Raw genomic sequence first — 27,830 nt, 5'->3', positions numbered from 1 at the left:
ACCTTTGCATTTTTAAAAATTCAACTACAAGATCAGTGTCATTTAGATATGGATGGAGTAATCTATAAAAGAAATCTAGAACTATGTAAGAAGACATTTGATATGGCTTTTGAACTAGATTTATATAGATTATATATAGATCTGAAAAAAATTAATAAAGCGAATGCAAGAATGACATTTTACAAGGGAATTAACTCAAAAATTCTGTTGCCAATGAAAACAATATCTAAACACTTCAACGTTGCTTTGCAATGCATTTTTTTTTTTTCAGAGAGATAGATCTAGATCAATAGATAGTTTTAAATGCCAGAAAGGGTGCACCTGTGGCCCGAATTTGTAGAAAATGAGCAAGATGAAGTTGAAAGATTCAAAGACATTGCGATTATTTTTCTCATCTCCCTTCGGTGGCATGGAGGAAGAGAGAGAAGAGCTTACAAGGAAGTATTTCCCCCAGTTTCAACATTTGTGTAATTCCCGCGGCATTCAGTTTGTTCCCGTGGATATGAGATGGGGAATCACATCAGAAGCTGCAGACAATGCTCAAGTTATAAACATTTGTCTCAGGGAGATTGATAGATCAGATGTTTTTATAGGATTCTTTGGCCAGGTATAAAATAACCAATTATATTTAATTTATTATAAGTAATATTATAATAAATATAAGTAGATCTATATATTTATTGCTTGAAACTAGCGTAAGTGTATATGATCATTATTCAATTTATTTTTAGATGTAGATTCTAGATCTATAATCTATCTAGATCTGGTTTTGTCTGAAGAATTGTAAAAAGTAAAAAAGTGTGTAGAGCTATCTATCTATCTATCTATCTATCTATCTATCTATCTATCTATCTATCTATATATATATATATATATGTATATATAGGTGTATATATAAATATATAGTTTGTCCATCATGTTTCTTAGACTTTCTATGATAACCACTTTTGTCATCCAGGGGGCTGAGGACTTATATGGCTGGTTAGACCTATGTGAGCCCAGAATATTTGGATTCTTTGGCAATAGCTTTCCTGTTTATGTCAAACGTGTATCCTACAGCATTTTTAATAGTCAATAGCAAAGAATAGAAGCAAGGAATTTTGAGCTATCTCTTTATTTACATTTACAATTGTCACATTATAACCCCCCTTAATTAAATCTGATATTGTTTCCATGATCAGTTTGATTATCTATCTGTTGAGTTTTATTTTATTAAATTTTTTAAAATAGTTAATAAATCATTCAACAAAATACTATGTAAAGTATGGTAGCTCATTGAGTTAACCTAAATGTGGTGGTACAGCACTGTCCAAAAAAGAAGAGGACATACATTGGAGTGTCTAACCAGACTATGATACTCTGGTATCAAGACCTCTTTTCTAAGTGACTCAAGATGTTTGTAAAATGTTTTATATGTTTTGGATGTTTCTTCAAAGTTGAAGATAATCTATATTCTAGCTCAAACCTCCCACAGGACAATGGAGGATGGCAGCCAGTAGGGTATGAACCCTGGACCATCAAGAGGGCCAAACAACAGTCCAGTGCACACACTGCATGACCATGCAGCCATCCAAAGTGGATGAGTTGGATCTTTTTCCTGGGTTTTATTTTTTATCCACAGCAAATTTATTTTTATTTGGTTAAGCATGTTAAACATAAATTTGGATAAGCATGTTACATTTATTTAAATATATGCAGCGTTATGGATGGCATGGAGAGTCAGATGAACTTTTGCAGCGCAACTTTGACAATGCCATGCAAAAATATCCTTGGTTGGTTAACTACAGAGGGAAAAGTGTCACAGAGCTGGAGTTCTTGCATGGGCATTTAAATAATCCTGGGGCAATTCCAGCATCCATATGCTTTAGAGACAAGGTAATCTAATTTGTGGTTTTATATGTTTTTACAACATAAATATATACAAACAAGATTTAAATCTCTATTACAGGTCAAGTTATTAAGCCTCATAACTAATCAAAATAATTATTTTATAAAGTCATCTAAAAATAGTTTCATTCTTTCAAATTATTTTTAATTCTAAGGAAAAGAATCTATAAAATAAAGATAGCACCTTAAACTACATGCATTTGTAATGTACTAGTTTAGAGAGTAGGTTAGTTTTGTTAGACAAATATATTGTGTATAGTTTTAGCCTCAGCAATAATTTGCTGTTAAAAAGTCTTCATATAATCTCCTGGAGCTGTAGCCATTATGTACTTAGATCAACTGGTAAAAAGTATTATACTTCCCAATATATTGTAAAACTTTCAACTTATTGCTATAATGTCAACAAACTACTGTTTTGTGACAACTTACTTATATACTCAATAAACTCACATTAATATTGTTGTAACTCTAGGTTAGGCACTCAATGAAAAGGCATGCAACTCAACACAGTTTAACAGGAAATAATAGTTGTGTTTATTCACTAGGACAAACACATAACATCCTTTAGCTTCCTCAGAGTCTTATTACTAAGTATACCAGTCCTTTGCTACTTAACCCGAATGTGGACCAACGACAGCCTTCCCCGCTTCGCTCCAGGTCCCTACTACAACCTTCAGGCAGCACAAAAGTTGGCCTCTTAGTTTCCCAAACATTCAGACTCTTCACAATCCCTGATGCACTGTTCTTCTGTCCATTCTAGCGTCTTCCTGTTTACGTTCACTAGTGCGCACCTCAAGCACTGGTGCAATGCAGGGTTACAACAATATCAATGTACTTCACATATATATCCAACCAATACACCAACTAGTCTAAATGTACACTGACATAAGATCTAGAAACATTTCTAAGTACTAATAATATACTCAAACTTTTCAATGACCAACCCTTTACATCAATCGGCTAACTAACAAGATGCTTACTTTAAAACACTGGTTTCTTACATAGACAATAGTATACTACTAATTGTCTAGACTCACCTTAGATCTAGATTACTACTAGATAAAGCTAAATAAATGTAGCCTACTTTATCAATACATAGATTATCACATAAAATAATTAATTGAATAAAGAAATAAATATATACACCAAATACATCTATGAGAGATGAGACTTTCATCTGATAGAAAGATTAGAGACAAAAGTGATACAATAGTTGATAATGGTACGAGACTTTAAAAAAAATTAAGTAATGATTCACATTTACATACAAGACAATTTGACAACTATACGTGGGCTCCTTGCTAGTAAATACCCAATTTTAAGAACACTCCCAGTTCACCCTGATTTAACCTTGTAGCAATAAACTAGCAAGTGGCCACTGAGTCCTATAGAATCTATTTTAAACAGTCTAATTGAAGAAAAAATAAACTTCTATATTGAAATCCCTTTTCAAGCTTTTGGCCAACAAGTATCACAAAAGGGTTAGTGGTCAGTTCATGCCCCTCTGTCCTGGCAATCTGGAAGGCTTCGGTTCGCAGCTCAAGTGTAGATCAACTCCGGGCACAGTGTTGCAATCACCAAACATACAGTGTAATCTTCTCTGAAGGTGACAATATCAGTTCAGTCAAACATCCGGTTCCACAGTTCCTCAAGGCAGGCAGTAACGGCTCAGGTACCTCTTCGACGAATGAGTTCTAAAGTGGCAAGATTGCAGTCAATCTGGCAGTAACAGTTCAATTTCTTCTAAAAGTCTACGACGAATCTCTTCTATTGCGACTGATTCACTTATGATGATGATAATAATCCTTCAATAATAATGTCTCAGTCTATGATGAAAGCAAGCTCACAGATGTGGTGACGTCTACGATGAAAATGTAGTCTGCGACGACTAATAACAATCTTGACGGTGACAAAGATGAAGTTCTAAATAACAGCTCAATGTTTCTTTTCCACTATCTTCAGGTCAGAAACAACAGTATGCAAAAGTCAATACTGAGACAAGCTGGTGGTGCTGTCTCACTCAAGAGAGATACAAAAAATGAGAAGTCCAACTCTCTCTCTAATGAACAAAATACGCAACCTCACAGGTTGAACAGACAAGCACGCAGTGTGGTAGTAGGGTATACCATCACTCGTGTGTAGATATAGTGTATCTAGACTAGTACTTTAGAAGAATGATGTCTTCTATACATCACTGTCTAACTAAAGTGATTCTAATGGTCAACTTTGATGACCTTGCAAAGTAAATAACAAGCGCAGCTCAAAATATTGTACTTCAAGACGAATGACTTACTTGACAATGAAGTAAAACTGTCTACTTTTCAATGTCACCACGAACTCTAGTTCAATTGCTAAAAATTTCTGGCTCACTTCAGGCAATGTTCTGGCGTTCTTCAATCCCGTCTATGGGTCGTCAAAATAATGGTGTGGCATTCTTCGATCTCATTGGGTCGCCAAATAATGTTATGGGCCAATCTAATTTGACTTTGACTATGTATCAATTATTACTTAACATTAGCCACAGAACATTACAAGTTGAATATAGTTGATAACAACATTCAGTTCTATAAAATGAGACTTTATTAACCATTGGGAAAACCGTCCAGTCTTTCTAAAACGTCGCTATTTCTAACTACTATTCAAAACACAGCTTACTTCTAACATAACTCCATGTTGGTCCCTTGTTTGCCTTAGTCTACTACGTCATTAGTCTGTCTTTCTACATCACTACTTTTAACGTTGCTAAAACTATACACAATATATTTGTCTAAAAAAACTAACCTACTCTCTAAACTAGTACATTACACATTTATGACTTGAAAAGTATATCTCCACTTTTTAAAAAATCATATTTGTAGGCTTACGATGAAGCTGTGCAACAAGAATGCTTAGCAAAAGATAAAAAGTCAAAAATGGTGAAATACATGGCTGAAAGTGATCACTCTACAATGTTAATGAAAGATCTGATCCAAAGAGTTAAGGAGACTGAATCAAAGGTTGTTTAACATTTTTACAATGGAGTGCTGAATAATATATAAGTAAAATGGCAATTTTAGTTTAGTTTATAAATAAGGAATGGCATAGATACAATACTTTTAATAGAAATTTTATCACTTTTTTATTTCATAATTACATTTTATGATATTTAAAAAAATAAAATGTAAGGCTCATATTTTTTTTCAGTGTCTTGGTTTGTTACTAGATTATAAAAATCCTATTGAGGCAAGTATTCAGATAATTTTCTGATAAATCTAACCTTATAAATAGGCTTCTTAATCATTTTTTTTTTCAATTTTTACAGAATGACTTATTAATGTGATGAGTCAATTATGTGTTCTTATGTGTTCTTTTAGTCTATAGAGTCTCAGTAAGATATTGAATGGTGTTTCATTGAATTGAAATCATTCATTGAGCAAGCTTGGAGATTTTTTTTTAATTTTGAGAATTTTATTTGTTTTTCAGTTGTTTTTAAATACACTATCTTGCAAACCCAGCATAAATTCTTTGATAGGTTCATTCACCAGTTATAGTTAAGACATTTGTTGAGTAAAAAAATTGCCTGAAAAGTAAAATATAAAACTAATATGTTTAAAATACTCATTATGAGACTTGAAAGAATTTGTAGTTTGTCAATAAAACTATAATTTTTGTTATCTATTACAGAACATTTTTTTTTTAATTATATGACTTGTTGTTTTTCAGGGAGCTAAATTTATGTTTGAAAGTGTTTGGGAGTGTTGTAAAGAGCTAGTCTCTGGTAGCGAATCTCAAGTTGTAAGCCAACTAGAGCAGAACAGACTATTTCATGACACGTTTATGGCATTCAGAACATCTCTATATTATGGTGGTGAAGTTTATTTTGATCAACTTAGACCTGATTCATTAAAGGGTAATTATAAAAAAAAATATTGTTGCTTTTTCAAAATATTTTTTAAAAATATATTTGTGTACATCAAACCACCTAAAGTTTGACTGGCTTGACATCTGGTATAGACTAGAGGCTGTTCATTTGTAAGAGTTTCAATTCTAGTTGCCACAATCTCCTGTCAATGATATTTTCAGGAAATTCTTTTTGCCTCATTTTCTTTCAATTTTACATAGTTTTAGTCAATATAATTTTAAAGTAATGCCTCATATATTGGGGAACTATGTTATTTCCAATGAAATCTAAACAAATATCATTTATTTATTATAAGATAGCTCTAGAAAACTTGTGTTATATTGTGTGTGGGTTACTCTGTAAAGATAAACATTATAGAAAAAAAACAATTTAAAATATTAAACTAACATTGTTTTTTTTTTAACTACATTTAATATCCTTATATTTTTAAACAAACAGTATGTGAAATTTTTTTTTGCCAATAATTTGTGTTTATAAAGAAAACATAAAATGCAAGTCACATAGTTATTCCTTTTCTTTTCCTTGTATTGCATAATTAAGATCACCCAACAGTTCTAGTCAGAGGGTCAGCTGGTTGCGGAAAATCAGCATTGTTGGCTAATTATGTAAAATGGCTGAAAGAAAGTGAAGAAGAGATCAATTTAATCTATCACTTTGTAGGCTGTGCTCAAGGAACTACCAGTAAGTTTTAATTAAAAGTTTTATTCCTCACTTTTAAAATGGGAAATTGGCTCAAATTGTATTTATATTTGTTCTTTTTGTATTCATTATTTTTTTTTTTTATGTCTTTCCTTTTATCTACTTTATTTTAGCTTAACTTTCTTCAAAATTCACATTAGCAGAAAAACTGTTTAAGTCCTGTGTTTCTGTGAGGCGCTGTGGCTGAGCGGTAAAGCGCTTGGTTTCCAAACCGAGGGTCCCAGGTTTGAATCCTGATGAAGACTGGGTTTTCTAATTTCTGGATCTTTGGGTGCCTGACATTAGTTGGGGAAAAGTAAAGGCAGTTGGTCATTGTGCTGGCCACATGACACCCTAGTTAACGGTGGGCCACATAAACAGATGACTTTTACATCATCTGCCCTAGAGACCTCAAGGTCTGAGAGGGGAACTTTACTTTACTCTTTTTTTACTACCTATGTTTCTGTGGGGCTGAATTGTATATTTCAGAATTCTTTTGAACATCTTTGTTTGAGAGGGGATGTTATATATAGTCTAATTCTGTAGCACTTCTCCCTTTGTAACTTCTTATGTGACTCTCTTGCCATGTTATTCTAAAAATCCAGAGGTGCAAGATATTCATCTGTTTTTCCTGCTAAGAGTAGGTTGACCATGTTTCCCTACCATATAGCAGAAGGCTCATCACACAGGTCGGGTAGACTAGGCCTTTGGTATTGGTAGTCAGGAGGTATTATCCCACTCTCTTTTCTGCAGCTGTCACACAATGAGCATTGCCTTGGCTATTCTGTTGTTAATGTTTTTATTCAGTAGCACATCAGTGGGGATATGGTAACAAAAATGGTTAACAATTTGGCCATAAATAGGTTTCAGTGCTTGTAACTAGTACTTTGGTCTTGCTTTGAGTAATATTTAACCAATTTTCTGGCTTGCATCAGATAGTCTGTCAACCAGCGTCTGAAGCTGAGTAGCAGTCAGCAACATTAGCTTTATCATCAGTGTAGAGGAGTACCCTGATTAGTACCTTTGGTTTTTTCCCCCCAATCTGGATACATTGAAGAGTTTTCCAGAGGATCTTGTATGGAGATATAGATTAATCTAATTATGCATATATATATATATATATATATATATATATATATATATATATATATATAGTCGATTACCCAATTTTCATCTTCTACTAATAATTATTTTTATTATTAGGTATAAATGTCTAAAAATGCTTCTAATATACAGTCAATTACCTAAACATTTTTAGCTTCTATTAATAATTATTGTTGTAGATTAATATAAATCATGATGTATGAGTTCTTTTTGGAGAATAAAAAAGTTCTAATGTTTAATTTTTTTTATTAGATTCAAAAAGTATTCTTCAGCGCATTTTGTCTGAACTGCAGCACATCAATGGCACAGAGACTAAAGAGGATTCTAGTGCTGCACAGTCTTTGGCTCAAACTAAAGTCAGCAACAAATTTCATGAGATTTTCCTCAAAGTAAAAACTGAGATGCAACAAGCATCTTCTAATGGCAAGAATGTTCTTATTATAATAGATGGCTTAGAGAAAGTCAATGCATCGTCTAAAACAGAAAAGGTTATGAAAGTAGTTTGTATTCCTTATAAAGTAGCTTTCATTCTCAATTTTTTAAATTGTGTCTTTAATAATATATCTTTGATATATTACTTGTCAGTTTTAAAATCTATTTAATGAATCATTATGATGTCACTTTAAGCATGTGGTTGTTTCTGCCCAAATGAGATGAATGTTCGTTAAAGAAGATAGTTATGTGAATTTTATTAGAATTCAATATACAATACAATTTATTGAGTATATTGAGTCAATATAATATATTCCATTAGAATCACCATAAACTCAAATAGAGCTTTCATTTGTTTCACAATATTTTCTCTGAAACTATTTTTAGTTTAGAAAATTTTATTTTGTTAGGCATGATTTGCATTTGCATAAGTAGTTTACATCTTTTTAATGTGCATCACCAAGTCTGCTAGCTCTTTTTAAACATTTATATTATCCAGACTAATTTGACATTCACTTTTGTTTCTGATACCTCAAAATCTAGCCAATCTATCTTTACATTTACCCATCTCAAAGTTGAATCACAACAAAGCAACTCAAAGTTTGATTAGGCTGTTGAAACCTAACAAAGCATCTCAAAGTTTGCTATTGGTGTCTTGTATCTCTTTTGTGATGGTAAAATCACAAAATCCTGACACAAAGGGTGATTCTTTATTTCTGGACTTTTTTGTAGACTAACTGTAGTCAAGCGATTATTTTTGGTTTGGCATGATTTGCATTTACTAATTAGTTGGCATTATGTTAATGTGTATCTCCAAGTCTGCTAGCTCGTTTTGACTGTTTATGTTGCCAACAAATTGTAAGTTTTTAAATTGTTTTCACTGCTGATGCTCACAATTCCTTATAGTTTCTAGAGCATCTTTCTACCAAAATTAAATTATTATACCCTATAAAGATTTTCCTATATATTTACTGTACCTTGGCCTCTAATCTGTTGGACTGTTGGTTCACCACACATGATCTATCAACTGTCTTTCTCCACCTTTACTATGCAATGTAAAATTACAACCATATATTTACAGTTTATTATGATGTAAAATTATAGCCATACATTTACTGTAAAATTAAATATACATATTAATTGTGTTATACTCAGTAAAATTACTGCTATTCATTTTATAAAATATCTTCCAATTTACCTTTTATTAATGTTAGCATCTTTACTGGATACCAGAAGAGTTTCCACCTGGAGTTTCATTGATAGTCTCCACTGAAAACACTGACCTAAACACAATTGATCTCCTGGTTCACCAAAAACATTTTTATGACATTGAAATTCTTCCATTAGATACAGTCACTCAGGAAATCATTTCTAAGGCAAGAATTTCACACTTTTGATGTTTTGAGGAATTGTTGATCATTCTAAAATATTGATAGTAATATTCATTGAAGAGTAGAAAACTGTCTTAAATTTTAGTATAGATTGATTTATTGTATACTAAACTTTCATAAAATTTTTTTTGGTACAAAATATAGGAAACTTTATTAATAAAAGGTAAAGAGTTGTCTCCACATCAGCTTGAGAGAATAGTGAGAGTTGAACAGACTAAGAATCCACTATTTCTTAAAATTGTTTTATCTGTGAGTTATAAATTCTATCAGCTTGAATTGCAAGATCGTATCCAATATTACAGTTCATAAACACTTTTATTAATTTTTTAAACTAAAATAATTAAAAATTAAAATAAAAGATTTTTTGTTTTTGACATCGTTAATCAAAACATTTTTCTCTTTCTTTCCTTCAAGGAAATCTCCATTTATGGTTATTTTAGATTGCTGGACAAGAAAATTGACTCCCTCATATATTGTGATGGGTAGGCTAAATATAGATCTAGTGATACAAAAATAGTCTATATTTTATTTAATTTAATTGTATGCATCATTTTAATTGCTTGTTTGTTTCTTTTAAAAGTGTAAAAGATCTACTTACCAAAGTCCTAGAAAGACTGGAAGAAGATTATAATTCTAATAATTTAAACAGCCCATTAGTGCAACAGGTAAATAGGTTTTCTAGATCTTTCATCTGTGATAATGGCTTTACAAACTGCACAAAAACTAAAAAGTTGAAATAAGATATTCATTGTCACAGAGCAATACACAATACGCAAGTGAATAAAGAATGGTAATTTCTATGTATAGATCTGCCTATTAAAAACTCAGCTTATGTTATTTCATATGCTGACCTCTATGAATGTTGGAAATACTATTTAAGATTTTCCCAAACAGACTTTTTGGGCTTTAAGGCTCATTTGTTTCATAAGAAATTGATCAATCTACTACTTAAATTAACAGGTTATTCATTACTATTTGGATATTTGAACCTACTGTTATTATAGTTATAAATGTAAGTTTTCTGAATTGTATTCCTGGGTTTGTTTATGCTTTGTTCTATTTGAAGTCAAGTTGTATTATACAAGGACTCAGAAATACTGGAGCTAGTCATTACAATTGGAATATAAACAATTAAAATAATAAGCTCAACAACTATATTCAACTTGAGAACTTGAAATTGAATTTTGTTCTTTAAAGAATTTTCAATCATCTAACAAAGTGGTATATGCAAATCTATCGTACAGGAATAAGTTCAAAAGATTATATTAGGTATGGCTGTTAAATGTATTTATTGCTGCTATGAAAGCTAGATGCATAAGTGTTCATGTGTACAATGTGTATCATCTATTTCAACTTTAACATAACTGTATACTATAGACACTTAAAATTTGATGTAATGGAATACAGGTTTTAATGAATTATTGCACATTTTTACTATTTAGCCAGTATATAGGCCATGCCATGCCTATTTGCTTATTTATTTTATTTGTAATCTATTATTAACTTTGAATCTAAAGGTTCTGAGTGCTATTGCTGTCTCTCACTGTGGTTTATCAGAAGAAGAACTTGTGAAAATGTTTTGTCTCAGCTCAACTAGTTGGTCTCCCTTTTATTTTTCAATGGAAATCTTTTTTATTAAACATGAAGGTTTATTAAGGTAGGCTAAATGAGAAAATAACATAGGTCATGAAGTTTCAATAACATTGGCCATTTTTCCTATTGTCTATTACCTAGCAATTCCCATCCTTCAGTTGAGTTGAGTCTAGTTGAACCCTGATTTATTATCTGCTCATTCCTTTCAGATATCAATGTTAATATGGTTGGCCTTCAAATCTATTCTCTATGCCACTAAATATAAGGTTGACATTGTCAAAAGAAAACTAAAAAAGAAATTGGAACAGTGGGTCACTTCTTCTTTCACCATTGCCATCAGTATTAGGGAACTACAAGTTGCTTTGAACTTCCTTCCACTGGAATCTAACAAGTCCCATTCACTTTCTTCATTGTATTACAGTGAATAACATGTAATAAAGTGTATTGCTCCTTTAAAAGAAAGCTGTAATATTTCGTTTCATTTACTTACATGATTTATGAAGATTAAAAAAAATATTTATTAACTAAATATTATCTCTAACTTTGCAAATGTTATATTATATTCAAAATATATTAAACTGGGGCTTAATCCAGAAAGCTTTTATTAGCAGGGGCTCATTAGTCTGTTTTTTTACCCTTGTAGGAGTAGGAAAACTCTGAATGTCTTGTTTCTAAAACCTGAACATGGTAAAGATTTCTAAAGTCAACCCTGAAGAAAAAGCAGAAGCCAGTGACTCTCAGTTTGTAGTTCTATGTGCAATATTCTGGCAGATCCTGTGGACTTTAAATTGTACCAGTTTCTGCCAGTTCTATAACTGAAGGGGAAGGGGGATAACCATAATATTTGAATTATATTTCTTGTGGCTTTTTTTTTTTCACATAATCTTGAGATATTAATTGAAATTAATATTGAAATATTTTCTCCAATTTAAATATGTTGTTCTCAGAGTTTACTGGCTTTAAATTATTTTTCTGTAGAATTTGTAAACCTTTTTTTTTTAATTCATTTGTGCACAGATGAAAGTTTTGTTTGTAAAATGTATGACAATGCGTATGATATGCCTTTTTTTCCAGATTTGCTTTTTTAGAGTTTGAAAATGCTGTAAAAGAAAGATATCTGAAGTCTCCTGATGAAAGGTGACATTAGTTTGCTTATTCCCTACATGCAAAAAATCTTCAGAGATAAACTTCCATTATATTAAGTGTTATATTAAATCATTTCAACTCTAGACTATTAAAATAAATAGAGGGAATTGATTATTTTATATTTAGAGATATTTGATAAAGCTATACAGATAAGTAGAACAATTGTTATGTTTTCAAGTAGGACAACAGGAGTCACAATGCTTTATAGTTTTAAATAAAAATAATGTTTAACAGTGTCATATTGTTTGTTTATTGTCTCATTATTTTAAAAATAATGCAAAGCTTCAATATTTAAATAAACATTTCCTTTTGTATGTTCATCTCACCTGTTCATGTAGTTTACAGTTGATGAAGCTATCATCTGGCCCACAAATGGTTAGAATGCCCTTTAATCCTAAGTTTCAAAATTCTCCAACTTCAGGATTCGAACATGAAATCCTCAAATTAGAAGCTGAACACTTTACTTTTCCACCACCACTACCCTACAATTTTAAATTTTCTAATTTTATATTAAAATTTTCTTTTTTTATTTCATTTATATAAATCACTATAAGCATTATCTTGAATCAAAAACTTTAGTCAGAAAATGTGTTTAATAATTTTTTATTTCAATAAAATTGAATAAAATAAAATTGCAAAAATTCTTATTCTTCCAGAGAAGTTGCCATTAAAAAATTAGTTAACTACTTTGAAAAACAGAGACAGGTGAGGACAATGATTTTTTTTTAGTGTTTTATAAATTATAAGCTAATATAATTGCTATAAAAATGGTGTTCAAAGGAAACTAGAAGAAAGGGTCAATGTAAGTTTGGAGTATAAGTTTTGACCCTTATACTAAGGTTGCTTATATATACATATTTCTTTGTTTGACTAGGACTATAATGTTTCATAAGGAGCTTCATAGAGATTTAAAAATTTATAGAAAATCTTAAGAACTGAATGGTTGCTATAAATTTAGCTGAAACAAATGTTACTAGTGTGGTGGCTTTGGCAAAGAAGAATAGGGGAAATGTCAGGGTGGATGGTGTGACTAGAAGAAATATTCCACCTCATACACTAGAAACTAGCTTATGATTGAACTTTAAAATTTAAACCAGAGAAAATAAGAAACAATTTAGTTTGAATAAAAGCATGAAAGGTTATACTATTTTTTACCATAACCTTTTTTTTGTACCTTATAATTCAATATGTTTTGGCATTTTGTTTTCTAAGAATGATATACAGACCCCAGAGATGCTGTTCAGTATGGTGATAAGAAGAGTAGCTGAAGAACTGCCATACCTACAGAGTGAAATCAATGACAAACATGGGCTCATCAAAACTTTAAGTGATGTCAGAATTTTCCATGTTCTGGAAAAGTAAGAATTAAACACTTACTACATGCTCAATTGAAAAATATATTCAATGAATTTACTTAAATATTGTGTTAATGGGTAGAAAATTTCTGTTTTTTTTTTAGGCTTCAGAGTTAAGTTTCAATAATTTTGTCCTCATTCATTAGTATTACTATTATAGCAACAAAATGTGTTCAACTAACATTTATACTGATTGCATAGATAGGCCTACTTCTTCTTCTTCTTCTAGCTAGCTTTATTGCTGCTGAGCTGTGAGCTCTTTTGCAGACTGTGCCAAGAAAAAAAAGTGTGCTGTTTTCTTCAGTTGTTGAGCACTGCCATACAGGGTGTTGGTTATGTTGGGCTGTAGTGGAAGTAGTGTTTGCCTAAGGTGGATTAGGGAGGGGCATTCAAAGAGGATATGGTCTACGGTTTCATAAGGGTGGGCGCAGTGTCTACAAAGGGGGAGTTGTGTGGAATTTATTTTGTTCAGATGATAATTTAACAGAGGTGTGTGTCCTGTTCTTAGTTGGAAAATTGTAGATTGTTCTTTTAATACTGTCCACTTTGTTAGGCATAGTAATTTCTTTGTACATGGCTCTGCCTGTGTTTCCTGATGCCCATTTGTTGAGCATAGATATGCCTACATAAAATGTATATTCACTAATAATAAGAAAGAAATGTATTATAGTCCAAAACAAAATGTTTTATTTTCAATCTAAAATAATATTTATCACAAAGCTTATATCAACTCACTCAGTCTATCTGTCTGTCTGTCTGGTAAAAAGTTAACACTTTACGCAATTATAATATAAATATATATATATATATTCATTGACATAGACAAGACATGAATTAATAAAAAAATATTATCCAATTAGATACAACTAAATTTGTTGGGTTATGTCCCACTTAAATAATTGTTAATGCTATTTCTCCCCCACATTTGTCTGATTAAGTTGATACAATTATTTATTGCACCTAACAAAACATGAATCAATAAACAAAAATACTCAATTAATCAATTAATTATTGGTAATTAATTATTTTGTTTGATCTCGAATAAGGGAAATAACATGTACATTATTGGTAGATATACTTTTAAGGACAGAGTTCTTCACCTAAGATAAATTTTTATTTTTTTAAAAGGATTTATTATTTTTTGCTTGTTTTATATAATGGGCATAAACTCCAAGAATAGGTTTTTTTAATAGATAAATTTGGCTTTTGGTAGCAAAAGTGTTTAGAAATTTAAATTGGTACTAATGTATTCCCATGGCAAGACTTTGTTTGACAAAAAAATCCCACTTCTATAGAATGCAACTTTAAGCTATTATCTCCTATCAGTTCACTTGTCTTTTATTTCACTGTTTAGTACAGGCTATTGTAATAGAATGTTATTTTATGTTGTGAATGTTGTGAATTTTAAGATTGGCTCTAAAAATGTGTTACTTTTTCTGTACATGAAAAACATGAGACTCTCTCCTTATTGTACCCATAACATGCCTCTGTCTCAATGCTTCTTGAAAGAACATTCAGATCCTGTCCTCAAAATGAACCTTGATTTGACAATCTATAATTATTATTCTCTTCTTTTTTTCCCCCCATTGTTTTATGTGTTTTCGTTTTTGCAAGCTCCTAAGAGACATAATGTTAATCTTAATAGATGCATGTTATGTCTTAAAAGCACCTTATAAGCTTTAATAACAAGCTTTATAGATTAAACTTTAATTAGTATAAAGTATTTTATTTCTATTTTAGGAAAAATGAATATGAGCTTATAGATCTGTTGAATTGTACAGGATGTAAACAGGATGAAATAGTTGAGTTACTCTTTGCATCCTATGACAAGGCTATTACTCATTTATATAATTATCAGCAGGAGAATGAGACAATAAATGAGGAGCCTCCAGGGTATTTGGTAAGTATAGTCCTTCTTCAGTCTGCTATAAACAGTTTACATTACATATATATAAATGCAGCACTGAGAAATTGGTACTATACAAAAAGCAACTAAGACTTCCTGAACGCTTTCACCAAAGATGCTTGCGCTCCATCAATGGACACATGGACAGTGGCAAGACCACACTACAAACAGCAAAGTCCTTGTGAACACCAGTATGGACAGTATAGAGGGACTTCTTATGATCCTACAGTTACGCTGGAAACTATGTATCCCATATGAGAGACAAACAATGCCTAAAGCAGTCTTTTTTGGTGAGATTTAAAGGCCAGCTTAGAATCCATCTTGTTTTAACTGACTTAGATGAGAGCACTTGGCTGCAGGTGGCTTCAGAACAAGACAGTGGGAGATCAATTACTAAGGCCCCAGGGTACAAATTTGAGATCAAAAGTAAATCCGCTGCTGATGACAAACATACACTGTGAAAAGAGACGCTAAATTGACCACCAGCAGACAATGGTATGTCTGGGCTGGATGTGGCAAAATATGTAGGTTGCAGCTTGGGTTGCATAACCACTGGAAATATTGCATTCCTCATTAATCTTTGGGCTCAAAGACAAGCCGCCTTATTAAAGGCAGCACTAGGACCAAATTTTGATTGAGAGATAATAGTGAATTAAATATAACAAAATAAGGGACTGCTCCAACCAAGGCACAAACTCCACACTAATTATATATTGTTATTTGTAATGCACAATTGTAAAACAACTTTCCTCATGAAAAGTAATGATTTTTTTTATTCTTATTATTATATACAAAATTACATGTTACATTGTTACAAGTCTAATTGCTTAATTTTTTTTTCTTTCCTATCCACAACACCTAACTTATTTGTTTGGTTGATTGCAGCTTATGCCAGTTCTAGAATCTATGAAGAAGATATTTTCTATTGCTAATTATCATAGAGCACATGTAAAAACTCTCCTTCGAATCATTAACATATTGGTATGAAATTTATTAATTACATCATTATAGCAGTTTTTTTGTGTTTTTTTTTTACTTTTATTGTTAGTGTTTGTCTTATTTTATTTTAATTTATAGCTAAACAATTTTTTTTATTTTAAACAAATATTTTCAAAGATTATAGTAAGGGCTTGGCTTCCTGGTCATTTGATCTTCGGTAGTCTTATATTCAGACTCTGCCCCACACCATCCCCCACCGTCCTGTAAGAGGTTTGGGCTAAGATAATAAGAAATAATCTCCTAACTCTTGTAACCTGTAAAACAAAACAGTGTATGCCAGGAGATGGCCTACTGAAAGATTCAATGTGGCCAACTGAGTCATGGCAAAAAAAAGAAACATATTTTACACTAGTTTTTTCAATTTTTTTGAATTTTTATTTCAAAAGAATAACTAAATTAGCTGTTAATTGTTAAATTAATTACTAATGAGACCATCTAATCAATAACAGAAAACAGAAATAATTGAATAATGATTATATTCTATATACTGCCATTGAATGTCCAATTTATTCTGTAAAAAGTAACTTGGAGCTCTAAACAACAGTGATAATCTATCTGTATGTTATAGAATAAGTCGCATAAAAAGTTATAACCTTTTGGTTTAACTAAAAAAAAAATGTAGACCAATGTTTAAGTTTTTTAAAAGTTTCATTAAAATCGAAGTTTAGTTAAATCTTTACAAAGCTTATATCAACTCACTCTGTCTGTCTGTTTGTCTGTCTGGTAAAAAATTTGTACACATTATTTCTCTGGCACCCAATCTCGGATCAAGGTGAAATTTTGCACAATTATTTATTTTTCCTGACACCACAGGAATCAATTTTTAAAAAATTAATCAACTAATTTATTAACTATTGTATTTAATTATTTTGTTTGGTATCTCAAACAAAGAAAAGAAATTAGTCCTCTTTATAGGTTGCCGTTCTCAATTGAAACAAACAATATATAACTATACAATCTTCCAGCATGCAACCCGATCAGGCATCAGTCACAAGTTTGAATTCAGGTCATTCCCCTTTTTTTGTGTAAATGCTTTTAAAACCCAAGTATGATAAAATCCATTATTTCATTAATTTTTTAACAATACTTTTCTGAAACTTCAGCGCAGTGGTTTTGGTTAGTATTTCATTATTATTATTTAATGAATGCATTCTAGTAATACCAATAATAAATAATCAAATAGTTTATTTTATTTGCTGTGTAGTTATTAATGGTTTGGGTTTTCCAATATTTGTAAAATGTTTTGTAAAAATATTTTAAATGTTTTGGATGTTCCTTCAGAGTTGAAAAATCTCCCACATGATAACAGTGGATATCAGCTGATAGGGTAGGAACCTGGTACCGTTAAGACTACCGAACGACAGTCCAGTGTGCATACCACAAGAACAGGCAGCCATTTATATAATGGTTTATACAAAATGTATTATTCAGGAAAAATTAAGTGTACTTAATAATTTTTGTTTCAGCTATGTAAAATTAAAAGAAAACAAAAGTGATTGCAAACTATTTTCTACAAATGTTTAGCCAAAAAAATTGAAGAAAGTGAAACTTTATTTTTTTTTAGTTGAACTATTTTTTTTTAACTGGTGATAAACTTTTACTTAAGCCACTTTTTTTACAAGTTTAAACTTAGTTTTAATTTAATTTTTAAAATTTAGTTTAGTTTCTATCATTATTAATATTACATATTTTTATATTATCATGATTCAACACTTTTTTTTCTTAGGAGGGCATCCATAACAAAGTAAATGATACTATAAGACAGACTAAACTCAGAGAAAATAGATATTTTTTGGCCTGTGCGTATGTGGATAATACAGAATATGATAAAGCGCAGGAGCTTCATGAATCTGTCATGATGGAATGCAGGAAGTAAAATAAAAAATAAAACTGTCATAGTCATTTCAAAATTGCCTAAGTAATATCTGACTGGCTTTAAGCTATTTGTTGAAATACATTCACAACTATCTATAACAAACAACTTTTTTTTTTCAAATTTTGTATTTTCATAAAGATAATCATTCAAGATAATCTCTAAATTAAAAAAAAATTAACTTAGCCAACTTTAAAATGACTTTGATAATTTATTTTGAGTGATTGTTATAAATAATTGTAGAATGTAGAGAATGTCTGAGAGGAAATACATTTTTGTTTAATAACTTCATCCAATATACTGATTTATTTCTCTTCCCTAGCATGCTGGAACTCATCAAGGAAGATAAAGTAATCAAGCAAACACTTGCATATACATGTAATGGACTTGGCATTTTGCATTTGAAGCAGCAACATTATGAAGAGGTTAAAGCTAATTTGGATCTTTTTGTGCAGTAGTTTTTATCTAATTTAAATTTTAAAAAAATGGTTATGCTATAACGGTTATACACTGCACTGACTGGAATTTGTTTAAAGAGGCCACTTCAAATCTGGAAGAATGGGTTGATGCAGTGACAAATTACACATTACAAATTTTCCACACATCTGGAAAACTTCAGAGATCATACCGGTGCCTAAGAAACCAAAAATAGATTGCTTAAATGATTTCCGCCCAGTAGCACTAACACCTATTGTTATGAAATGTTTTGAAAATATATGCTTAAACAACTTGTAGCAAAAGTCAATAACAGCCTAGACCCTCACCAATTTGCATACAAAGCAGCTAGAGGAACTGAGGATGCCATTCTATTGCTTTTGGACCAGCTTTATAAGCTTTATAAACATATGCACGAGTCCTCTTCATAGATTTCTCCTCGGCTTTCAATACCATACAGCCACATCTAATGATAAACAAACTGAGTAACTTAAATGTAAGCCCTTACTTACAAGCATGGGTTCTAAACTTTTTAACCCAACGACCCCAGTATGTTAAAGTCAACTCGAGTACTATGTACAGGTGCTCCACAAGGTTGTGTACTTTCTCCTGTACTATACACTCTTTACACTAATGACATAAGAAGCATCTATGACTCAGTTAAACTCATTAAATTCGCTGATGATACTGCCATAGTTGGTCTTATTTCAGGAGACGAAACTCAGTATCGAAGCTCGATAGAAGAGTTTACAAACTGGTGCACCGACAACTTTCTAGAACTGAATGTAACAAAAACTAAAGAACTTATAATAGATTTTAGAAAGAAAAAACAAACTATACGTGAACTGCAAATAAACACTACATCTATAGAACAAGTAAAGGCATATAAATATCTAGGCGTTATCATCAACAACAAGCTTTCATGGGAAGACCACCTTGGAACTCTGACAAAGAAAACAGCCCAGCGACTCTTTTTTCTGTACAAACTCAACAGTTTTAAATTAAACAAGAAGATCCTTGAGACATTTTATGGCGGGACTGTACAAAATCTGCTAACATACGAAATAAGTTGTTGGCAAGGCAACGCCTCATCTAAACTGTTGCGACGTTTAGAAAACATCATTAAAAAAGCATAAAAAATTACACTCACAACATTACCAAATTTAAAGGAACTTTTTGAACAAACGTGCCTAAGAAAAATCGAAAAAATCTTGGAAGACAACGGCCACCCGCTCCATCAGAACTACGCCAGGTCGTCGCGAAGTGGGCGACTTCTGTCAATCAAAACAAGAACGGAGCGGTACAAAAACTCGTTCGTACCTCACTCGGTCAGACTCTATCACCGCCACTCATTGATCAGGGAACATGAAATGCACCAAGATACCTGTGTGTAGTCGCTGAATGAACTCTTTATGTTGTCTGTTGTATTTATGTGTATTTTTCTGCTGTGTTGTCTTTATATGAGAAACGAGTCCTTGTAATCACAACAAATTTCCGTAAGAATCAATAAAGCAGTCTTAGTCTTAGTCTTAGTCTTAAATTCTGTGAAAACATGTGTATCAGTACTATCAGTATCAAGATATACCCCAACAATAAACACCATGGGTCACTGCAAAAATAAAATGGGAAATAATAAAAAAGAAAAGAGCATATTTGAGTGGCGATGGACAGACAAGGAAAAGAGCTCAACGAAATCTCAATGTCGTTCTTGAGGAAGGGAGGAGAAACTACCGCACCAAGCTGGAAGACTGGATTAAGACAAGGGACATGAGACAGGCGTGGGGCATCATGAACAAAATGGCAGGAGCACAAGTCAAAAGTAAAAATAATCTTGCTACAAGAGACGAAAAAAACATTATCCAACGAGTAAAATGATTTCTATTGTCGCTTCGACACGAAAGATTTTAATTATCTAAGACTCAAAGCCCTTGAGGATGTCAATGTTAACAACTGTTTAGAATTAGTGATTACTAAAGAGCAAGTCTGTAACATTTTCAAAAACGTTAACCCAATGAAAGCTGGTGGGCCTGATGGAATAAAAGGGTGAATCTTAAAAGAATGTGCTGAACAACTAGCTGAACCTTTCCAAGATATTTTTTCTACTTCATTACTAAACCATGAGATACCACCTGTGTGGAAGTCATCTATAATTGTACCTGTGCCAAAGGTTTCCAAACCGAAGGAAATGAATGACTATAGACCTGTTTCACTTACTTCCATTGTGTCTAAATGTTTAGAAAAATTGGTTGTTTCTTCTGAATGATCTTTGTAGTAAGTTAGACTCTTTACAATTTGCTTACCAAAAGGGTAAAGGTGTAGACGGTGCCATCCTAAATATTTTAAATTGTGTCTACAAACATGTGGACTTACCGAACACTTATGTAAGATTGTTCTTTATTGATTTCTCATCAGCTTTTAACACTATACAACTTCATTTACTCATTGAAAAGATGAAAGCGTTGAAGATTAGTCCATACATAATACTATGGGCTAATGAATTTTTGACCAAGAGATCTCAGAGGGTTAGGGTAAACAATGTTATATCAAATGCACACATAGTTAACACAGGGGCGCCCCAGAGGACTGTGACATCGCCATTGTGGGTCATTTTGTACACCAATGATTTTCAATCCGATAGTCCTTTTTGCTCCTTCACAAAATTCTCTGATGATGCGGCTCTTCTTGCCCTGCTCTCAGAGAGCTCAGACGTAAATGAGTATTTTAGAGAAATAGAAAACATTGAAAAATACTGTAAAGATAATTTTTTATTATTAAATGTAAAAAAAACAAAGAAATGATAATCGATTTTCGTAGGGAAAAGAAGGAAAATGATATTGTTTCTGTAGCTGGAGAGACTATTGAAATAGTGCAAACCTTTAAATACCTTGGTACTATCCTAGACAATAAACTAAATTTTACTGCAAATACTGATTATATCAGCAAAAAAGGTCAGCAAAGGTTACGATTACTAAGAAAACTATCCTCGTTTAATGTTAGCGAAAAGGCCTTGGCTATGTTTTATCACGCTCACATCTGCAATATTCTAAGTTTCAATATCACTGCCTGGTAAGGCAATCTGAGCATTAAAAATAAAAATAAACTTTATAGAATCCTAAATGCTGCAGGCAGTTGTTTGAGACAAACATCTATAAAAAAGCTAACAAGATCCTCTTTGTGTCAGGATTTTGTGATTTTACCATCACAAAAGAGATACAAGACACCGATAGCAAAGACAAACAGACACAAACACTCTTTTGTTCCCCTGGCAATCAAATCATTAAATAAGAACAATCTGATATAAACTTTGTCACATGTAAATTATGAGTGAGTCTGGTGTGAATGTACACTTTGGTTTCTTATAGTTATAATGTTTTTTGTATGGTGTAATGCACAAATTGTAAGACAAATTTCCATACAGACAATAAAGATTATTATTATTATTATTATTATTATTATTAGTTAATAATAATCTCTAAAAATGTAAGTTAAATTATCAGATAAGGTTGATAAAAGACAATGTGATATCTGGTAGGTGTTCATTTTGAGGTACTCTGTCTTAAGGCTTCCATTAAATTTACATTTAATAGCTTTTATAACATATTTCTCATTCTTAACATATAAAAAGTGGTTATGATAAATTTTTCAATTCTGACTGTTAGATGCCAGCTAAAACCTGCAATTGAATCCTTGTAAGCATAATGGATCATTCTAATGAGGATTTAGTGCTGTTACAAATTTTTTACTAAATAGCTCAGCATCTCCTATTACAGTATTATTAAAATTTACAAACACAAATTTAATAGATTTTTGTTGGCCCTTAAGGAGAATGTGATTAAGTCACCATTGTCTAAGTTGTTGTTTTTCTGGTAATCATTGAATTTCATTTTCTTTGCAGGACAGACTTTTTGTCAGGCATTTTAAATATCTAGCTAATCTAGATACTTCATGTAAATACAAAAACATAAATTATTTTCTTCAAACCTAGGCTGAGTCTCTGCTAAAAGAATCACAGATATTGCATACAGAAATTGAAAATGAACTTTGTGCAGCAGAAGCTGTCCAGAACCTGGGAATAGCAAAACTAGAAACTAATCAACCAGATGTGGCTTTAAAACATTTTCAAGAAGCAATGAAGGTTATCATCATCAATTATTTTCCAAAACTCAGATTTAATTTTCTTTAGGAAAAAAATAAAATTTTAAAGAAAAAAAACATAAACACAATGATAGAATTCAGTACCTTTGATTACAACCAAAATTGGAGATCTCAAACCAGTTGAGCTTCAACATAATGATTGTCTAAAGCAGAAGAAAATTAATTTTGACCTGTTAACTTTTTGTTGTTTTTAGCAGAAGAAAACATGTTTTAAAGTTATTGTACTGTCATCACACATTGTCACCTGAAATTTCTATATTACTGATAATTATTGTTTTTGTAGGTGTTAGAAAGTGTATATTTTGGTCACCTCCCCCTGGAAGTGGGAAATCTGCTGACAAATATGGCTCTTTGTTACAGACGAATGGAGGACTTTGACTTGGCTGAAGCTATGTATCAAAGGTTGTAATAATAGTTATTTGATAATAAGAGTTTAGGAAATATATAAAATATTGATTTTTAAGAAAGTATGCTATTTATTATTATAGTATGTTTTTCCTTTGTTGTGAGGGAAACAATTGTACAGTTTAACTAACTTATAGTAAAGAGTCAAACAGTTAAATATGACAGCCTCCATGATCTCCCAATAATCAGTCCCTATGGTGATAGTGTTTAGAAAAACAGTTAAAATAGGTCAAAATTTATATCTTTATATTTTGTTATATATTTTTTTATATATTGATTGTTTTTTCATGAAGTAAATTATTGTGAAAGTATCTTTTTTTTTCATTTCATGTGAAATGTTAGTTTCTTTTTGTTTCTACACATTTTATTTAAATTAGATGCATAGAGAATCATTCTCTTCAAATTGTGGTATTTCTTTTAATATAAATGAATATCTTTACACTTGTTTTATAGATCTTTACAAGTGAAAGCTAAAGCTGTTGGTTGGAATCATGAAGTGATTGCAACTTGTTATATGAATCTTGGGACTCTTGAGTTCTATCGTAAGAACAATTGTAAAGCTGAGGAGTACACAAGGAAAGCTATTGAAATTTATGAGGTAGTTAAACCCCTTAATAAGATAAGATATTTCTATTGATCCAAATAAATAGAAATTCAATTTGACTACAATTGTTCACCTTAGCATTACTTTTATAATAAATACAATATAGGGTCAATTTGGATGCAAACACAAACTACATACAACAACAACAAAATGACACACAACCAGCCCTTGATGGAGAGGAGCTGACCCCAGATGTAATGTAACTGTAGGTAATGGGTACAAATTGTCTTTAAGGATTTATATGTCAAGGAAAAGCATTCTCCAGGAAATAGGCATCATACTTTTTGGACTTAAATTTTTTTTTTCTTGTTTTTTTTTTGTTTGTTTGTTTGAATAAGTAAATTTGGAATTTTTACACAGAAAAATGAAGTCAAGCTAGAGCAGAATGAGATGTGGATGGCTCAGGAGAATCTTGTTGCAAATCTTATTGCACAAGAGAAATGGGAAGAAGCTTTGCCCATTTTCCTCAAAGTTTGTACGTTTATTGTGAATTTATTTTTAAGAAAAGTTTTATTTCTTGAAGACATAGATGTCACTTTAATTATCTAATCATTTTTATTTTGGAGTTATATCGATGGTTTGGAATTGTAAAACATGTCTTTGTTAACTTAGTAAAAAGTATACATTTCATATTGTTGATTTTGATCCCTCAGTTAAGTTGGTGAAAAAAGAGAATCTGATAGACCAAGCATCAGCATCAATTCACAGAGAAATGATCCGCTATATGACCCATGTGAAGATGTTTGAAGAGTCAGCTGATGTTGCCATTTGTCATATTAATTCCCACAAACAAAGGCAGCCAATTTTCTATCTGCTGTTAGACTTCTGTGACAGACAGGCTGCTTTATCTTCTGAAAGCCAACCACCCAAGAGGGATAAAACACTTAGTGTTAGATATGCACTTGAGGAAATGTAAGCATACCTTTTGATAGTAAGCAAAAATATTTCATTTCATAGTGCAAATTTTGCATTGTTTTCTATGTCTCAACAGATTATGTCATGAGGTACTCTCATCTACTATTCTGTTTCTAATGAGTTTTGCTTAGCCTTCATTGTTAAATGAAAGAGAGAACGAAAGAATGAATGAAAGAAAAAAAAAGAAATTGTAATTAATGATGACATTTTTTAAAATGTGTATTTGTATGTAGTTAGCATGTAGAATTTTTCCCCTTGGCAAGAAAGCTAATATTGCATTGTGTGTAACGTTATGAGAGTGTGTTATTAGAAGAGTCTTGTGAATCTAGCATTATAGCTTTGGCGTTATTTAATTGTTTTCAAGTGTATCATTTATAGTTAACAAGCAAAGAATTAGGCTGTTTGCATTGCCTGACACCATGATTATCTTTTTTTTTTAAATACTGACTGCAAGTAAAATGTAAAAACTAAAAACATATAGACTAATATATTTATTAGCTTGTTGAAAACATACACTTTAGAAATTTCATTTTAGTATGACTTGTTTTTATAGATTGATAGTGAATTAATTTGCATTCTTTTTTAATGTCGAGGTTTGATTTTATATGATGATTTGACCACTTTTTAGTTGTTTTTTTATGCACAAGAATTGAAAGGTAGTTTCTCTTCTTTTTTTTTTTTTTGGATTTGAAACAAAACACATCAGAATCATTTATAATATATTTTAAGTGTGCTTTTATGTCAACTTAATGATAGGATACTTTTTCTTTACATTTTTTTCCAAGTAACAAGTGCAAGATTTATATTTTTCAGTTGGCCAGGCAATAATGAACTGACAGCTTATATTGCCCAAACATATCTAGTACCAGACAATAACCTTGCAGAACTACTCACACTGGTAAATAAAATGGATGAAATGAATCCAAATTTTACTTGGACCTGTTATAAAGTTGCAGAAGAATGGTGTGCTGATAATAAAAAAATGGCCTTAGCCGTGTTGACAAAAGGTTTAGAAAAATACCCAGATTCTAGTGTAAGTAAAGTTTAGGAACCATTTTTTTTTTTCTTATTTGTGAAACAACAAGTCTCTCTATTTTATCCTATTTTTATTGTTTGGTTTTAAAGAAGGTCTGCATGGTCATGTGGTTTGTGTTTTTCACTGTTGTCTTGATGGTCCCTGGTTCAAACCCTACCCACTGGCATCCCCTGCTATCATGAACAAGTTTTGGCATTGGCTGAAGCTATGTATCTTCAATTTTGTAGGATATTCTGAAACATGGCATTTTACATCTCGAGAGATGATTTTTTCCTTTTGCAACTTCTTGTGTGACTACCACTTGTAAAACAAACAAAACAGTAAATATTGAAACCCTTTTCTTTTCCTTACAATTATGTTAGCAAAGTCAGTAAAGTCACTGAGCCTGTAGCACATAATGATAAAGGAATGTTTATAGGCTCAAGTAAGCTAGGGTCTTGTGGGGCCTACAAAGTTTTTCAACTGCAATAACTTTTCAGTCATGTATCAATTTAGAATACTAGTAAGTTGGTTGACTGCCAATTGGAAGGTTCAATCCAAGTTGATTTTTACCTTCCCTGATGTTGGGATAAAAGTCTTTGGATTCAACCAGCTCAAACTAGATGAAGTAATTTATTTTTGCATGCAAGACTGTTTACCATTAATCATATCTGTGAATAAAGTTTATTTTGTTACCTTAAAATAGGGAAGAAAGTAAAGAATTATGTGGACAGAGGTAGATTTATTTTGATATCTTTATTCATTTTCTATTCCTTGCTAGTACTTGAAGAGCAAACTTTTTGATTGTCACAGAGATCTCAAACAATTCACTGAAGCATATTCTTTGGTTAAAGAAGTTATAGCTTCCGAACCTGATAACCAAGCACTTTTGCTAGTGGCAGGAGATGTTGCATGTAAAACTGGAGACCTTGAACTCTGCATGGAATTGTGGGCAAAAGTATCACTTATGCCTGATACAAATTTATCACAAATGGTAAAGTTTTTCTTTAATTAATTTCCACACTTCCCCAAAAACAAAATTGATTAAATAAATAATTAAAATAAAGTTGAAGCTTTAATAATAATATTAATTGTATATTTATTTTATTTTCGTCTATGTGCTTCAAGGCCAAGTCAGCTCTTAAAAATATTCAAGATTACCTAGATTCAGAAGACAAAACCAATACGTAGTTAGAAATAAAATGAAGTCAATTGCTCAAACATTGTATTTATAAATCATAATTTATTTACACCTTATACATCACAAAATTGTCATTAATTTAATTTAATTCCATGTTTATTGCCAGTTATTGATTCATGTATGTTCATAAAATGATCGTTTCTTGTCATTACATTTGAATAACTAGTAAATGTTATTGCTACCCAATTTTTATAATCCTGTATCTTGAATCAAGTAGAGAAATTCATATGATTATTATATAATGTAAATAAAAGTTAACATTTAAAATGTGTTGTTTATTTAGTGTGGCTTTATATTGGCTAAATAAAGACAAATAAGAAAATTACTTTTTTTTTAAAACGTAGTATCAATTAGTTTGGATCAGTCATGTAATTAAATTTGTAACAGATCAAGATGTAACAATAATCAATCATTGCGATTAGAAATATTTTTACCAATTGTTTTTGTTCAGCGCAATTTCATGATTTTAGCTTTCTCAATAGGCTACGATCCTTTTCACTTGTCTGGACCATGTGGGAAAGGGTTGGGGTGAGAAAGAAGGGGTATCAGGGTGAATGTTACCATGATTGCTGTTATTATAAAGTTTACATTTTTTATCACTATTATTAAGTTTATAAAAATTCATGATTTTAGCTTTCTGAATAAGCTATGATCCTTATCACTTGTCTGGACCATGTGGTAAAGGAGTAGGTTGAGAAAGAAGGGGTATCAGGGTGAATGTTACCGTGACCACTTTTAAAATGCATTTATTTTTTAAAAAGTTGAACAACCTGAATTCGAACTCAAGGGCTCACTGCCTCCTCAAGCCAACATGCTAACCACTATGCCAGTAAAG

The 27,830-nt window shown here is 31.4% G+C and overlaps 1 protein-coding gene across 3 annotated transcripts; it reads left to right on the top strand.

The window, feature by feature from the left end:
* The first annotated feature begins 222 nt into the window (after positions 1-222).
* On the top strand, positions 223-27,736 carry LOC106057053 (TPR repeat-containing protein DDB_G0287407-like). Of its 3 annotated transcripts, XM_013214091.2 has the most exons (27): positions 223-607; positions 1,699-1,875; positions 4,746-4,883; positions 5,071-5,109; positions 5,590-5,776; positions 6,329-6,469; positions 7,823-8,058; positions 9,217-9,378; positions 9,538-9,642; positions 9,808-9,875; positions 9,974-10,058; positions 10,911-11,050; positions 12,061-12,123; positions 12,789-12,837; positions 13,345-13,490; positions 15,228-15,387; positions 16,279-16,374; positions 18,119-18,264; positions 18,588-18,690; positions 22,686-22,835; positions 23,139-23,257; positions 23,714-23,858; positions 24,225-24,339; positions 24,518-24,776; positions 25,593-25,812; positions 26,576-26,788; positions 26,923-27,736. In XM_013214091.2, the coding sequence occupies exons 1-27, from the start codon at positions 344-346 to the stop codon at positions 26,983-26,985; spliced, it is 3,789 nt and encodes a 1,262-aa protein (XP_013069545.2). In that variant the 5' UTR covers positions 223-343; the 3' UTR covers positions 26,986-27,736. The 3 variants fall into 3 exon arrangements, with proteins under 3 accessions (XP_013069545.2, XP_055879788.1, XP_013069547.2); XM_056023813.1 differs by lacking the exon at positions 26,923-27,736 and having other exon boundaries at positions 26,608-26,773; XM_013214093.2 differs by lacking the exons at positions 25,593-25,812; positions 26,576-26,788; positions 26,923-27,736 and having other exon boundaries at positions 24,225-24,335; positions 24,518-24,673.
* Positions 27,737-27,830: the final 94 nt, after the last annotated feature.

This window comes from Biomphalaria glabrata, chromosome 3 (genome assembly GCF_947242115.1).
Source record: "Biomphalaria glabrata chromosome 3, xgBioGlab47.1, whole genome shotgun sequence".
Taxonomy (NCBI): domain Eukaryota; kingdom Metazoa; phylum Mollusca; class Gastropoda; family Planorbidae; genus Biomphalaria; species Biomphalaria glabrata.
This window is presented reverse-complemented; position numbering and strand designations above follow the sequence as displayed.

Excerpts from the sequence above, each read along its gene's own strand:
- LOC106057053 (XM_013214091.2), top strand. The coding sequence starts at position 344 with ATGAGCAAGATGAAGTTGAAAGATTCAAAGACATTGCGATTATTTTTC. Across the intron at positions 23,258-23,713 it reads GCTGAAGCTATGTATCAAAG|ATCTTTACAAGTGAAAGCTA; the intron begins GTTGTAATAATA and ends CTTGTTTTATAG. Across the intron at positions 24,340-24,517 it reads GCCCATTTTCCTCAAAGTTT|TTAAGTTGGTGAAAAAAGAG; the intron begins GTACGTTTATTG and ends TTGATCCCTCAG.